The 15,407-nt window shown below is 41.5% G+C and overlaps 7 protein-coding genes across 7 annotated transcripts; 3 read left to right on the top strand and 4 right to left on the bottom strand.

The window, feature by feature from the left end:
• Nucleotides 1-58: 58 nt before the first annotated feature.
• On the bottom strand, nt 59-1,236 carry K450DRAFT_252471 (uncharacterized protein). The gene is made up of 5 exons (XM_051590887.1): nt 1,068-1,236; nt 899-1,009; nt 592-818; nt 336-530; nt 59-262 (listed from the first exon to the last, which is right to left on the bottom strand). Exons 1-5 carry the CDS (start codon nt 1,154-1,156, stop codon nt 198-200), a joined length of 687 nt encoding a protein of 228 aa, XP_051442292.1. The 5' UTR covers nt 1,157-1,236; the 3' UTR covers nt 59-197.
• A 309-nt stretch (nt 1,237-1,545) lies between these two features.
• K450DRAFT_252461 (uncharacterized protein) lies at nt 1,546-3,056 on the top strand. Its single transcript, XM_051590886.1, has 10 exons — nt 1,546-1,703; nt 1,772-1,808; nt 1,875-1,946; nt 2,003-2,046; nt 2,108-2,124; nt 2,190-2,330; nt 2,402-2,430; nt 2,489-2,579; nt 2,647-2,738; nt 2,804-3,056. The coding sequence occupies exons 1-10, from the start codon at nt 1,683-1,685 to the stop codon at nt 3,007-3,009; spliced, it is 750 nt and encodes a 249-aa protein (XP_051442291.1). The 5' UTR covers nt 1,546-1,682; the 3' UTR covers nt 3,010-3,056.
• Nucleotides 3,057-3,103: 47 nt separating this feature from the next.
• K450DRAFT_201261 (uncharacterized protein) lies at nt 3,104-5,783 on the bottom strand (the record flags this gene model as incomplete). Its single annotated transcript, XM_051584658.1, has 5 exons — nt 3,104-3,973; nt 4,044-4,154; nt 4,213-5,060; nt 5,121-5,397; nt 5,460-5,783. 5 exons carry the CDS (start codon nt 5,781-5,783, stop codon nt 3,104-3,106), a joined length of 2,430 nt encoding a protein of 809 aa, XP_051442290.1.
• A 905-nt stretch (nt 5,784-6,688) lies between these two features.
• On the top strand, nt 6,689-7,612 carry K450DRAFT_201260 (uncharacterized protein; the record flags this gene model as incomplete). Its single annotated transcript, XM_051584657.1, has 1 exon — nt 6,689-7,612. The coding sequence occupies one exon, from the start codon at nt 6,689-6,691 to the stop codon at nt 7,610-7,612; it is 924 nt and encodes a 307-aa protein (XP_051442289.1).
• K450DRAFT_252449 (uncharacterized protein) lies at nt 7,492-8,744 on the bottom strand. The gene is made up of 3 exons (XM_051590885.1): nt 8,413-8,744; nt 8,019-8,347; nt 7,492-7,934 (listed from the first exon to the last, which is right to left on the bottom strand). Exons 1-3 carry the CDS (start codon nt 8,561-8,563, stop codon nt 7,743-7,745), a joined length of 672 nt encoding a protein of 223 aa, XP_051442288.1. The 5' UTR covers nt 8,564-8,744; the 3' UTR covers nt 7,492-7,742.
• A 62-nt stretch (nt 8,745-8,806) lies between these two features.
• On the top strand, nt 8,807-10,203 carry K450DRAFT_252443 (uncharacterized protein). The gene is made up of 4 exons (XM_051590884.1): nt 8,807-9,486; nt 9,551-9,783; nt 9,842-10,028; nt 10,093-10,203. Exons 1-4 carry the CDS (start codon nt 9,123-9,125, stop codon nt 10,137-10,139), a joined length of 831 nt encoding a protein of 276 aa, XP_051442287.1. The 5' UTR covers nt 8,807-9,122; the 3' UTR covers nt 10,140-10,203.
• K450DRAFT_252437 (uncharacterized protein) lies at nt 9,788-11,879 on the bottom strand. The gene is made up of 8 exons (XM_051590883.1): nt 11,785-11,879; nt 11,667-11,723; nt 11,419-11,602; nt 11,064-11,357; nt 10,815-11,004; nt 10,629-10,750; nt 10,091-10,573; nt 9,788-10,023 (listed from the first exon to the last, which is right to left on the bottom strand). The coding sequence occupies exons 1-7, from the start codon at nt 11,841-11,843 to the stop codon at nt 10,268-10,270; spliced, it is 1,212 nt and encodes a 403-aa protein (XP_051442286.1). The 5' UTR covers nt 11,844-11,879; the 3' UTR covers nt 9,788-10,023; nt 10,091-10,267.
• Between the last annotated feature and the right edge of the window lie 3,528 nt (nt 11,880-15,407).

Here is a 15,407-nt window from a genome sequence, read left to right as displayed (position 1 = left end):
CTATCTTTAGAGCAAACCTCTCTGATCAACAGTAATAATTATTGTGTTCGCTCATTAATCCTCTTGATAAAAGTATAAGCCTTTACATATTACGAATGGTAGAGCTCCATATATACTTGTATTATAGCACAAATGAGAAGAGGAATTAATAGTGAATGTTGGAAATATTGTACAAGGAGGCAGGCTACATGACATCACTATCGGAAAATGGCAATTAAAGAGAAGAGAATGATTATAAGAGCAATGACAATGCATATCGATTCTACATCGTGAAATAGATATTAGTTGAAAAGATAACAGACACAGACATGAAATAACGGGGGCATGACACTTACTGTTGTCTTTGACTCTTCGACCAACATAATTCAGTCTCTTCTGAGCATTTCGCAGGCGGGTATCTGTACGATCAACCATTTCATCCGTTTCCTCTATGAGCTGAACATGAGATTCTAGTTCATCTCCAATAAGCAAACCTAGTTCTCTTTGACGGCCGACGGCCTCGCTCAGCATGTCTAGATTTCGATCTTGATCTAGTAACATGGCATATATTAGAAAATGAAAATCAATTCGCATACCGTATTAGATACATACCGTCCATCATTCGAGACTGCAGTTGCAAAATCTGTCCATTCTCTAGTTCGCGGGGATTGACCTCGGTATCGTCTGAGAAGCGCACAATTTTACTGGAATTCGCTCGCGAGACATTTCCCAACAGCACCTGTCGAGCGTCCTCATCACCTTTGTCTGCGAGCAGAGCTTCCAGCTTATCTACTTTTATCTGAAGCTCAATGAGCTTGTTTTCGTCGTCCTTGACATTGCTATATTATGTGGGTGCAACGCTAAGCAATGATGACAGTATATACCAGTCTCGCCCTATTTATTTAGATTTTCAACTTACGAAGCACCAGTTTGTTCCACTCTGTTAAGCTGTGACTCTAGAGTATGCACGTTTTCCTTGATTTTCGTCATATTCTTCTGTATTGTTGCTTCGTGAGATTCGTAATTTAGACTGCAAAAATCTAATTAGCAATGAGAGCTGTGGGGCGAAATGTTAAGCATGTACATACCCCATATCCTTGAGGCGGTTGCGTTCAAAGACAACAGACATTGAGTTGTCCGCCAGGATTTCAGTCCGAGTGGCAAGTTTGGAATCCATTTGGCTGAAAGATAGAGAGAGAAAGTACAAACGTTCCTTGTCTAGGCAGTTGCACTTGGCAAGTGATGCTATGGCCAGCCATCTGGTCGGAATTTTGTGTTGGATAAGTCACATGACTGACAGTCTGACTGCCCAGAGAAGACGTTTCGGTGTCCTGAGAGGTACCAGCATATTCTGATATTACAGACGAAGACTCATTAAGGTGTGAATTCATTGCTTCAAACGTATGGGTTCAAAGTAAGCTAGTCTAAATGACATGTGCTGGCAGAACGGGGGAAATATACCGTGCCAGGCACATTTCATTGAGTAGTTTACACCCTTTCAGACTTTACACATTTCCATGGTAGTCATCTATTTTTGCATATCTCAAACACCTGTATCCAATATTATGTTCATTCTGCTTTGCCCCGAAGTTTTCGATGCAGCAGCTGGGCTGGATTGGAAATTCGGAGCTGAAAAGTCGAGAACATATGCGAGTTAAATTTGACGGCTGTAGGTTCACTCCCTTCACCTTCCACGCATACGAATGCAGCGACCACTAATTGAGGTACGAGCAATGTGGCAAACACAGACGAAGGAAGCGCACAGATAAGAACATCGTGATACTTTTTGCAGATCTGCGTCGATTCAGCTGATGCTGCATATGCGGCTGGTGAGCTTTGCTAAACACGCCTAGACAACATAGCGCCGCTCGCTAATAAATTGACTTTGCTTTAAGAAAAGAGTGGAGCAGACCGGATAGAACTTTGTAGTAGCGTTAAGGCATTGGGTGGAGTTACTCCGTCAGCAGGTAAGCCTCTTCGTATCGAGCAATCTGACTTCAATGTCTAATACAATGACCAAAAGGTAGCATCTTAACGACACTAAAAGCGATCAAGATTCCTGTCATGGTAATTATGTACCCTTATGCATTTGTCTCTGTAGTAAATTGAGTATTAATGTTTTTTACAGGTCATTGTTCGCCCACGGTAAGTTTTATTGTTGTATGTGATGCTTGTTTCATCGCGGCCAGGATAACACTACAATCCAACAGAGGAGGCGACTTTCTGTACACTGAACTGGAATTTGAAAGCATGATTCAAGATATCAATTTCATTAAACAAGCCGGCGCTCATGGAGTTGTTATTGGGATTTTAACGGCTGACGGGAAGGTGGACATGGACCGAAATAGATGGTAAAGTAAATGGTAGATCACTCCAGAATTTGTTGATTTCGGCATTAATCAGGACCAATGAATATATCCAGTCTCATTGAAGCAGCACGGCCCATGGAAGGTAAGTCAAATCTCATCTATAGGCCATACAGAAAAATTAAGTAACGCAACAAATGTAGTCACATTCCATAGAGCGTTTGACATGGTCGCGGATCCTGTGGTGGCACTACATGACTTGATCCACTTAGGAGTTGATCGAGTATTAACAAGGTGATTAATCGTTCCTTCGAGCTCGCTGATTGTTCCCATGATTTTACTTTACACATCCTCTATACAGTGGCCAACAGAAAACTGCCGTAGACGGAATTGATGTGTTAGCTGACCTGCAAAAACACGCAAATGATAGAATCATAATCATGCCCGGATGTGGTAAGTACACAAATCATTGATATGCTTCCAATCACACGAACTTTTCTCATTAACCATTTTTGAAGGCATCAATCAACATACTGTCCGTAAGGTCATGCAACATGTTGAACCCAAAGAGATTCATTTATCCGCGTTAAAGACGGTGAAAGGAGGGATGTTGTATCGAAACATCCAAGCTTCCATGTCATCGGATAGCTCGAACGAACAGGAGTACAATGTAGACGTTGCCGATACAGATAAAATTAACGCTGTCATCAAAGCACTGGAATAGCTTTAGCGCCTTCGATTGTATTGGAAAGGAAAAAAAAAATTAAAAAAAAAAATTCAAGGTCTATATACAACTCGGTAAACTTTGGTTATAATATCTACTGCGCAACTACAGACCGTTGCACCTTTTCCACGTATGCATCCAATCCCTTTTCCCATCGCTTGAGCTTGCCCTTTTGAAGGACATAAAAGTCACCTTTGGGACCATCATCTTCGGTCTCTTCTTCGTCGCTGTCATCAGGATCGCCTTCAATGAGCTGACGCAAAAACCATACGTCGTGGCTCACCAAAACAAGAGCACCACTGTATCCGCTCAATGACTCGACCAGAGATTCAACTGTGCCCATATCCAAGTGATTTGTAATTTCATCGAGCAATAGAACGTGAGGCTCCATGAAAGTCACCATAGCAAGCGCTACTCTGTTGCGTTGGCCACCACTGAGCGATCGAATCGGCCGCCTGACAATGTCGCCGCTCACTCCAACTCCACCATAGTGCGCTCGGCATTCTTGTTCTTTAATTCCTGGATACAACTCCATCATTTGTTGAAGGGGCGTCAGATTAAGGTTGAGCTGATCCACTGTGTTTTGCGAGAAATAGCCAACGCGTAGACGATGGTATTTTTTCAGCTCTCCCTTTGCCGGCGCGGCTTCTGCAGCGAGTAAGTTCATCAGCGTCGACTTGCCGCATCCGTTGGGCCCCAAAAGAGCTATACGTGCTCCTTGAGTCACATCCAGAGAGACCTCATTGATGACTTTCTTTGGCCCATATGAAAACGAAACATCATCAAGTTGAAGAATTGGTCCATGGTATCGTAACGGCTCAGGGTCAGGAATCTTAATATCAGCCGTCTTTACGCCTTCCTCGACTACGATTTCGACACGAGCACTGAGATGGTATCCAGCATAGTAACTTTGCTTGAACCTCTTGCCGTCCTCAGTTTTCTCCATTCCCAATTTCTCCAGTTTCTGTAAAGGACCATTCGTTGGTAAGCACTCACACGGGAGTTCTTCCTAAATTCTGGTTGCAATTCATTACCTTTTTGCGAGAGGCTATTAGACCATGACGCTTGTCATCTCCAGTCGATTTGGCCTGCTGAGCATTCTTCTGAATGCTTGCCATCATTTGCTTTCGTCGTTTTTCCGTAATCTGTTGAAATCGTCAATGACGGTAATAAAATAAACCAAGCAATATTGATTATACTCACATCCTTTAATCTTTGCTTGCGGCGTCTCTGCTCCTCCGTGTTCTTCTCCCAGTCTGCGTAATTTCCAACGTGATAAGAAAGTTGCTTATTTCTGAAGATGATGGTCTCCTCAGTTACTTCATCTAAGAAATTGCGGTCGTGGGATACCACCACAATTGTTTGACCTTCTGTATGATTTTGTATGTAATCTTGTAACCACAGAATGGCCGGTAGATCCAAGTGATTCGTAGGCTCATCCAAAAGAAGAATATCTGGCTTCATGAATAAAGCTTTGGCCAATGCGATTCTCATTTTCCAGCCTCCGGAATAGTTATCGATTGGTTTCGAGATTTCTTCTTCGGTAAATCCAAGACCATGAAGAATTCTTTTGGCTTTGACTTCATCGGCATCGAGATCCATCACACCGAATGTTTCAAAAACTTCGGTCATCATGTCATTCACCATTTGCGGTGTAACAAACGTATTAGGGTCAGCAGCTTCTAGGTCCCTGCATTCTTGCTCCACCTTGTTGAGATCTAAGCGTGCATCCCAACCACGGGCACCGGATCGCTTGGTCGCTAATTTCTGAGCATGATCTAGTCGATCGTTCGCTCGGTCAACCAGAAGCTGATGGACGACCTTGTTCAATTCTGGATTGGCTGCAGTGGTGGAAGCTCCAGAAGACGACGACATAACATTCTGCAATGCCTTTGCCTCATGGATCAGTCGTACTCTGTTTTTATCCGCATGCAAAACCTCGTCAACGACATTTCTGCCAGCATGAATATCTTCGAGCTGAGCAATATGCAATATTCTGACATTTTGCGGTAATCCGACCAAGGTATCGTTGCCCATCACAGACATGAGTACTAAGGCCACGATTAGTCAATAGCCAGTGTGCATGTATTTAACAGCTTTGACATTCCTACCTGATTTTCCAACACCGTTTTGCCCAACCATACCATATCGAATACCAGCTTTCAGCTTCAAATGCGCATCAACTAGTAATTCCTTACCATTAACTACAACATTTACACCCTTGATATCAATTTCAGTATTGCTGGCGTCGAAAGTTTCGCGATGAAATCGACTTTGCTGCGAATATGCTTGAATTTCAACAGCGGGTTGGTCTTGATCTGATGAATTAGGAGTAATTTCCTTGTTTTTCTTTGATCTTCTTCCCAAGAGTTTCGATTTCGCTGTTGTCTATTACAATACACTGTTCAATGACGCATCGTAACTTCATTTGGCTCTGGTGTGGAGTATACCTTATTATCGACCTTACTAGACGAATCAAGAGACAAAGACTCCATATCTTTGCTTGTTTCGTCTATCCGCAGTGGTTTTCTTAAAGTCGGTACTTCCGCTTGCGTTGAAGGGGTTGCGGAATCCAACTTCATTGTCGCATAAAAACGATCGATCACAGATTGATCATCTACCGCATCTTGCAGGAATTGCTCAGTTGCTTCGCGAACCGAGTCGAGATCAGTCAGATCTTCTAAAATGCCATTAATGTATTCGAGGGTATCTTCATCTATGGCAAGCTTAAACGCTTGAACTTGAGTGGCGAATGCCTTTTGAGCAGCTACCATGGCTGTAGAAAGTTTGCTTGAAAATTCACCGCGCGCCACTGGAGCAATTATATCAGTCCAGTGGCGCAGCAATGTTACTGCGGCACTCAGTTTTGCTGTGTTACGGCTGAAACGAAACCAAATCTTAAGTTTGAATTAGAGACCTTGTAATATGAACCCGTTTGGATACTGCCAGATGCCGAATAAGAGCGATAATTATAAGGTAAGAAGCTATGCTGCATTTTTTTGGCCAGAGCCATCCTGTAAAGTCCGCAAATGGCATCAACGAAGATCAAATGTGTGGAAGAAAGTACGAAAATGGGGATTGCAATTTTGTGGGGTGTCTATGTCATGATTCCTTCATAACAATATGCCACAACAGATACAATGTTATACAATATGCTCTTCCTTACTCGGTGCAATGACAGATCATACCTGAAGGCAGTATAGGCAGACGTATGTTTGACTTTTATAACCAAGTGTAAGTGCAGCTAAGCGAAATCAACTTTTAAGCTGGTGTTTATCCTCATTTTTATTGCTATGATACTTTGGAGTCTTATCGTCAGTTTATCAATTGGTTTGCAGTTGCCCATACTTACAGATACTTAGCACATGTTACATCTACACTGTCATCAAATAGTATTGATCATTACAGTATCTACGACATTAAAACACTCAAACGTTTATGTTAGCTTGATCATTGAAATCTTTGATGTCACGCTTTAGAAGCTTGGGCTTATCGATTTACAGCTTTTGAAGGTTTGAAAGAATGTTTGTGACAGCCAATTTTACCACAAGGAATGTGTTGGCACGCAACCATATTTTATGAATAAGGTCAAGATGGCAAATTACATGTAGCATATACGCCAGCTATTAAAGCGCACTGACTAACTCATTTTTGTATTCTTTTCTCATTGCTACAAACAATGGAACAGCAAAAGTATGAGCCACTCGACGAAACACCATCAAGAGCTGATATGCAGGTCGCACCGGAAATTGCTTATGACAGCCTACCTGAACATGACATGACTGCAGTAGATCATGAACAAAATCAAAGACTTTCTCAGGCTCCAGCGTATAGCCAACATGAGAATCTGTCGAGTGTTCAGTCAGAGAATCCAACTAGGCATTCTCACGGCGAACTAAGTCAAGATAGTCATAATGTTGCAGAAGAAAGCAATGATATTGAGTCAAGCACTGAAGATGAAATATTTGATAGCAACAACGACACTATGCACTTAGAAACAAAATCAGTTACAAGCTTTGAATCTGACAGTATGCTTACCTACCCACAAGGAGAAAATATAGATTTCCACGAAGGAGTAGCAACTACGGTAGACGGAAGATCTTCAGCAGTGCAGGAAGGACTATCGATACAAGAGGTTGATGCCGCACGGAAGGTGAATGTTCTCTCCAACGGCATACAAGACGATATGGTCATCACAACTCGTTCCAGTCAATCGAGCCTCAGTCAATCTTCAAGCAAAACATTAATTGGAAAGCCCAAAACTATGCTCTATAGTAATAAGTCAACGCCCTATACATCTGTAATTTCAGGGCTATCGACTCCGGCAAAAATCAGCCATTCCAATACACATCATTATTTACCAGCTACTGAAGGAGCGGATCAGGTCATCATCGATGTCAAACATGAAATAATAGATCCGGATTTCGATACGTCCTTACAGGAGAAGCGAAGACCTGTGAACAAGAGAGGTGTTTGCAATCTTATGACCATATTTATTATTTTAGCAATCATTGTTTTCATGTTTGCTGGTTATCCCTTGTCGCTCTATATATCCAAACAACTTCATCCCAACGATTCTAATCCCAGTTATAGCGCAAATTAAAAAGGGCAAAATGGGTACGAACTTGGAAACATAACATTTGGCATTTACAACAGTACTACAATGATCACATCTTTCAATACATATAAAATGGGCCCTACAGGCTTTTGCATCTAATTATTATTTTGTGCCTTTATGAGGCGGTAGTTGTGCGTTGTCGCTGTTCCACTAAATGGTCGATTGCCATCGGCCGATAGGCTTCGAGACCAGGAACATCCCAACCAACGATCTTAGCGTTATCATCCCAACGGCGAACTTTAATCTTCAGTTCATATAAAGGATCCTTCTCAAACTCCTCTATTTGTTGCTGGTTGAAAGGCCCACCCTATAGACATACCACAAATGACGTCCGTTACTATTTCCGCGTATTTGAATACTTTAACCTCACTTGGTAAATATGAGCACATACCTGATATTTCAGAGAAAGCTTGCTAGCATTGCTCAGGCCATCATAATACTTTGAATCCTTGCCAGTTAAATACCGCTTCACCGCTACATGGGCTTCTACAAGTGATGCAATTTTTTCGGAAAATCCTAATCGTCGCAAGTATTCGGCGCCAATACGTTCATGGCCACTCACTCCGACGCTAAGTTTTTGACCTGACTTGCCTGCTTCAGAAGAGCCATCGGGATTTGCCAATGTTTCTGCATCACACAGCATTTGCTTGTGTTCAGCACCGGTTGCAAACTGACCAATGTCATGTAGAAGAGCGGCAAGGACGGTTTCGCTATCAGCATCTATTTCATACAAACGTTATGAGCATACAGATTTGAAAATATCAACCGGTTGGCAACATGCTTACGGGCTTCTTGAGCTTGAGCTGCTGCTTGCAAGCTATGGGCAAGTTGTGAAATGTTTTCTCCTATGTAGCCTTGCTTGCTGCCATCGATGAGTACTTGAAAAACCTTGTCAACAACTTGTTGGCATGCTTCACGATCTTGTTGAGTAGACATGTTCCTGATATAGATTGTTCTGACAAACTCTCCAAGGGAACAGAGTGTGAAATACAAGTATTTATTTGGATCCGCTTGTTATGGTGGAAGCTGAACTTTATTGGTAAGGCTTCGTCCGCTCACCGGAGGTGATGTCTCATGAATAAATTGCCAGCGGAGTTTCATACTAGCGGGCCGATGGTTCGGACGCTGGCCAATGTACGCTCGAGCTCGAAACACGTCGGCCGGATGATGAACAAATATGGGTTTCAGACATCCAATGACAAAATGCGCGATTTTGTCAGACTGCAATGAGTTGTTATGGCCCTGTTTGGACGAAAATAATGGTAGTCAGATTCAATGAACGCCGGGGACCCTTCAATTTTGTGTTCGGATGGTGATCTAATGGCTACGAATGATAACAGCCGAATCTGGTCACATGTACCCTCCTGACTGGTACTAACGTTTCAATGCTGCATTTTAAGGTTTTTGTCAGTAGTCACCATAGCCGCGGTTTCGGAGGTGCCTGGTGGTATAAAATATAGGATTTCAATGACGGATTTGATGTTCCTTACCAAAAATGACAGTCCCAGCTCGTACCCAACCCTACACTTTGAACCCTGACCAGATCAAGGCTTACAACGATCAGGGCTTCATTGTCATTGAAGATTTCTATACTGCTGAAGAGCATGCCTCGCTCGTTCAGTATTGCAATGACCTTCAAAACTGGGGAGAAGCCAAGGGAAAGTGGATGCAATACTATGAGAAGAACACTAAGAGTGGAGACAAGCAACTCTGCCGTACTGAAAACTTCACACCTTTCCACGAAGGCTTGCGGGAATACGTACGCAGCCAGCGTTTGATGGATGTGTTGAAGGTGCTTCACGGAGAGGAATATATACTATTCAAAGAGAAGGTCAATTACAAGCTTCCTGGCGGAGGAGGTAAGAAATACCCATTTTTGGTGAAAATATATCTGTTTAAGATGTACTTAACAAGAATCTATAGGCTTCCCTCCACATCAAGATGCTCCTGCATTCGTTCAGTTCGGTCAGTCATCACATATGACCGTCATGTTCACCATTGATCCTACTACTGCTGAGAACGGATGTCTTGAGGTCGTTCCTGGATCCCATAAGAATGATTTCGAGAGACGCATCTTACCACAAGAGAAACACGATGGTTCTATTTCAAGAGAATGGTGCAATAAGGAAAACTGGATACCAGTCTATTGTAAACCTGTAAGTAGAAACACATAACTGGTTTGGAAGTTTAATCTATTGCTGATTGTGAAAACAGGGCTCAGTCTTGATCTTTGGTGCCTACTTGGCTCACAGATCTGGTGACAATCTCACCGATAAGTCTCGAGTTGCAGTCTATTTGACCTACAACGCTGCTCGGGAAGGTGACAAGCGGGATCATTATTATGATGAAAAGAGACGTCTATTCCCTCCCGCCTCCGACAGAGAGGAAGGAAAGAACTATGGTGAGTTGGTCAATCAAAAGGGAGGTAATCAGACAACACGAGATATTAACAATGAATATTACAGATGAGGGCGCTGTTATATACAATCTCGCAACGCCAATTACGGAATAGTGCACCCTTCGAGTATTTTTTTAGTCTTAGTCATTTAGAGAACATTCATCAAAGTAGTATCGGCTTTTGTATCCGCTACCAAAGTAATATCACAAGTATACATATCCATCACTGCTTGTATTGGTCAACTATGGTATAGGCTGCTCGAGGGAAAGTCGGCTGATAGCATTGAGTATCCAGCTCGTTGAGACAACCTGATACTGCATCAACCAGCTTTGCGATTTCTTCCACTTCGTCGGTATTTCTTGCATAACAACCAAAGGACGATCGATATCAAGCTTTCCGTTTCCTAGTTGTCCACCTTCAACGTCTTTCGGCCGTCGCTGTAGTATGCGTGCACCCGCAGATCGTACTAATATCATCAAGTCGTTTCGTGAAGGAAAAGATTGAAACTCTCCATGAAAATATATTCGTAGGCCATGAAATAACTCAAGCTTTGGCCTATATTAGAACGAGGAATTTTCAGTTTCAAGAGGGGGAGATGCTTACATTCGATGCTTTCATTTGTCGTCCTTTACGTGGAGCCAAGCTGTTTCCTGTTGTTAGGTCACCTGAAACCTCGTATTCACGTTCATCAAGCCATTGTCCAGCAATCATACTCTTCACAAGCCCTATGGAGATAAGACTATGTGTCACTAGTATGCTAATTAGAGACAAGGTTTACTAGAAACTCACACTGATGGCCAAGAACCCATTTTCCCTTGACTATAGCGTTTAGGTATTTTTGCGTTCGTTTGCAAAGATGCTGATCATCCATACTAGTAATTACATGCGTGACTTCATCGTCTATCCATTCCGTATCTTTGTACACTTCAATTATTATGTCGGTCCCGCCGATCTTCAGCAAAGCTGCATTCACCTCCTCCTAACATACATGCAATTGAGCCTAGATATATTAACTTCGTTTAAATGTTCATGTCTCACCTCGTCCTTAACAACCAAACCAGTATGATCCAATTTTACAACCTTTCCAAGCTGGTTTTTACGGTCAAGTAGAGATTCATTTCTGACGGTAGAAGCCGGCTGCTCTGGCTTTGAAACAACCTCTTGATCCTCTTGTGAGGCTTGCACTTCATTGTTGATTCCAGCTTCAATTTTCTGAGCCTGCGTAGCAACTTCAGCGTATTCAATTTCTTCGTAAGAGTAACTGCCCAACACATATTGTCCAGCAGGTGTAGTTCGACGTCGCTTTCTATATGCTTCAAGAAAGGGCAAACTCTAGGTGAAAAAACCATTTAAGATCATCTAAACAATTTTTAAAGATATAACAATTGGGTACCTCATCATCTTCAAAGGAACATGAAGCTACCTTCATGTAAGAATCGTATGTGCTGGACCGCAGCTTCTGTAAGCAAACCGAGAGTATGTCTAGTGTATGGTATGGCTGTAGGTTCTTCACGATAGCAGGTAATTGGCATTGCGGGCACCTTCCTTTCTCTCCAATTTCATACAAAACACAGTCTCTATAGGCGAACCGGTCAACATTTCCACAACTTTCATAGATCCCATACAAATGCACCTTCTTACTGGCAAGAAAAATGACCACATTCAGAAACGATTCGTGTGTTCGTTAAGGTTTTGTGACTAAGCGCAGAAAGATTTGTAAATTATTCGTAGTTGTATTGTATCAAGACTAATCATTTACCATATTGGGCAGGCCAACGACGACTGCATTCGTTCAAACGCATTGGCTATTCTACTCATGGTTATTTAAGAGATTGCCCGAGGGGTTAACTATTGATGAGCTTCGGCGTTTAAAAATTTATCTGCATCAATTTTGGGCTTGATTCGGTTTGTACCCTCCTTCTTTTAATCCACATTGCTTGCAGCTTTTTGCCAGCAATATACCAATGATAATAATCTTAGTATCAATTGCAAGATGTAAAACTTATCTACACGGATACATGCAAAAGATCAGAAACGCCATATGCCGCAACCACTGGCTAAAGCCTTTCAAGAACAACAGTTAAGGGAAACTACTGTAAACCCCACCAAGCATAGGAGTCATCGGCTTGATTGATATCAGATTACAGCACAAAGCTATACAGATGATACATATAAGCGAACGTGTTTAAACGTCTCAGCGACGTTTTTACCCAACATATGACAGTATTCGTAAACTTCTACACCGAACAACCAGAAATCATTCCCACCATGCTGAAAGCTAAGAAAATTCAGCCAATTCTCAAGAATCACCACGGTTTAACATTATTTGGAGTCTGCTTGTCAACTTGTCTGAAATCCAAATGACAGACGGATGGAAAACCTGTTACATGTCCCAGTTATTGAAACTGTAGTTTCTGCAGACCCTACGGCCATACCAATCGAATTTCCATCCAACATTTGGTGTTAGATTTCCATAACTGGAATGTACGTACAAAGCGATTGGAGTCCTATAAGGACAACGGCTAAAACATCTCAGGAAGTATTGGCACGACTTGGAAAATCAACAGCAAAAGGGACTCCGTTTGAATGGACTGGGTAGCACAGCCTTTAGCGGAAAAGCCTGGAAAGAAATTTGGAGTCTGGATCCCACATACGATTCGCAGCGCTGGTGGCGAACCCTCCTGCAAAAGATCTCTACAAATGAGAGGCTTCATAATGTTATCCTTGGTAAGCATAACACAACATGTACTCAACCGAAGACATTGATCGTTTGCTATTCGACTGTCCACCCAGAGATCGATTCTGGTAATACGTCCTTATTTTCTTGAATATATGACTGGTTAAGCATCTCCCAGGGAGATCGCTGACCTGACAAAATATTGTAGAAAGTTTCCAGTATCTATGGAGCAAAATAAGCCTAATCCGCAACCCCTCTAGCGTAATTGCATTGAACATGGCTATAGCGACCGTCTGGCGCTACCATTGGGAATTCGTCTTCCGTGATGAAGAGCAAGTCAGACTGACGTATGAGCAAATGGTGAAATCGTTGCGGCACACCTTGTCGACAAACATACAAGACGACGCAAAAAACTAAAAGGCAAGTTGCTTCCATGTCATCAACTTCTTTACACCCACAAATATATCGACTACCTCGCCGGCTCGTTCCTTAGAGACGCGCCAAAAGATGTACTTAGCGAAGGAAAATCTCACTATACATAGAAAGAACAATTGAAGATGATATCATACAAGCCTTCCTAAGCAAAAGAAACCAAGAAACGAAGGACTGCCCATTGAACCATACATAACCTTAAAAGATACACTCCTGATACACACAAAAACATAACCTTTTTTTTTTTTTTTTGTATTCAGTTCACAAAAACATAACCGCAATGACCTCCGCAACTGCTGACCCATAGCCCTTGTCAATACTGACAATAAACCATTTACCAGAATTCTGACAAGTAAAATGCAGCTACTAGTCATAGGAGCGACCTTTGATGCTGTCAGTATAGTCAATATTAGTACCCATATAAATGATAGGTCAAGGAAATAAAAGCACCTCGATGAATACCAAAAAAAATTGGTTAGAAAACATATCAGTATCACAGTTAATAGAAAATCAGTTTTGCATTTGCTCCATGAAGTTAAAAGATATCGCTTTGATCACCTGTTCAACATGCAGCGTCTTTTTGCTAGCTACATGGTATCTGAGGTAGACTAAACCGGTTTCAAAAAAATTTGAAAAAATATCTGTTTGGTTGTTGATTATCATCATTGTATTTATCACAAGTCAAAAAATGTGTTGTTGAACAGAACAAACATTTTTTTTTGCCTTCATTAGAGTAAAGATATAGGGTGAATTCATGTCTTACATGATAGGCATTGCTATTTTCCTACGTATAGCATTTTAGAACTAATTATTAAAATCGTCTGCTACAAAAAAAAAATAGGAAGGAAAAATATTATATATTGGGACTTATTGGACAGTTAGCACGTTCGCAGGGACAATAGTTGGCTTCTTTTCTTAATAGTGCCAGTGTTTAATTCAGTATGAAGCAGACACATCAGTTGTTTTCTATCACTTAAAATATGTTTATTGTAGATAGACCATTTCTTCCAAGCTTTCCTGTTGCTGATCTCCTCGTCCTACTGATGCAAATAGATTAACTGTACAGAGATCATGTCTTTTTTTTTGTATTCAGTGAGAGACCATGTCAGATAATTTATTGACCTTCTATGATCGTATATCATGTTGATGATATTCATTCGTAACTTCTAATGATTTTCGCTGCCAAATTGCTTCAAGTTGTGAAATTGTGAAGTAGACTCGCTTGTTGGCTTCTTTTTACTGTTATTTAATTCAATTCAGCTCATTAACAGCAGCTTCATAAACAACTCATTTGACTTCATGTGGGAGAGGTGCTGTTCCACGTTCAGTAACGGCCGTGGGGTTGCTTTTGCGTGAAACTCCAATACATCTGTCAAATTTTGCGAAACCCCGCAATGGAGCGCTTGCATTGTAGAAAAAATATTCTTTTAGGTCTGGATTGCTGGACATGCATGTTGTATATATCTTATTCTTTTTTTTTTTGGATGCGAGTTTTATTCTGCTATCTGCTCGGCAAAGCTAAGGAAGTTGAGATATTTTCAAGATATAAAGGAAACATAAAACATAAATTCGAAAAAAAAATGAAACATGAGAGCGAAGAGGATAAGAAAAAGTAAGAAGGCTTTGGCATCAGTTTCTAGAAGTTTACTGAGAGTCTAGCCGTGGTAGAATGGTAAATCTTTGTGTCAGACAACAGGAGTGGTTACCAGAGCTTTGCCAGCAAGTTGATGTGCTCGTGGGTTGTAGTTCTCGGAAAGCTTGACTACATACAGTACATTTGTGTCGGCAATTCACTAATAGATTAAAATCACCTTCCTACATGTATGGCACATGTTAACCTTATAAATGTCAGGCTGTCTACGATACAGCCAAATTTTGTACGGCATTTTACTACGCAAGAGACGCCACCAAGCAGTTCTCACTTGACGCGATATGTCTTTTATCCAAAACACTAACACTAAATGTTGTACGGAGATTTTTAATGGTACCGTTGGGTCTACCGGAACTGCAGCTTCAAGCACTGGAACGTATAACAGCCAGTTCTTCCATCCCTCTGCTGTTGGATCTTCGGCAAAGTGATCAGCATGTTCCATATATATTAAGCTGCCAGTGATTTCTTCATTTTTTTTTATTTTTTTTTAACAAGAGTCAATGTTTATTTCAGTGCAAAATAGAAGTTAGAAGTCGCAAAATTGTGAGATATAATGTACTGCTTATAGGGGTATGAAAATGCGAGGGCGGATGATATGGACAGAGCCATTGGACCACTCCAC

Source organism: Umbelopsis ramanniana (assembly GCF_025399195.1).
Source record: "Umbelopsis ramanniana AG unplaced genomic scaffold K450scaffold_51, whole genome shotgun sequence".
NCBI classification, from domain to species: Eukaryota; Fungi; Mucoromycota; class Umbelopsidomycetes; order Umbelopsidales; family Umbelopsidaceae; genus Umbelopsis; species Umbelopsis ramanniana.
This window is presented reverse-complemented; position numbering and strand designations above follow the sequence as displayed.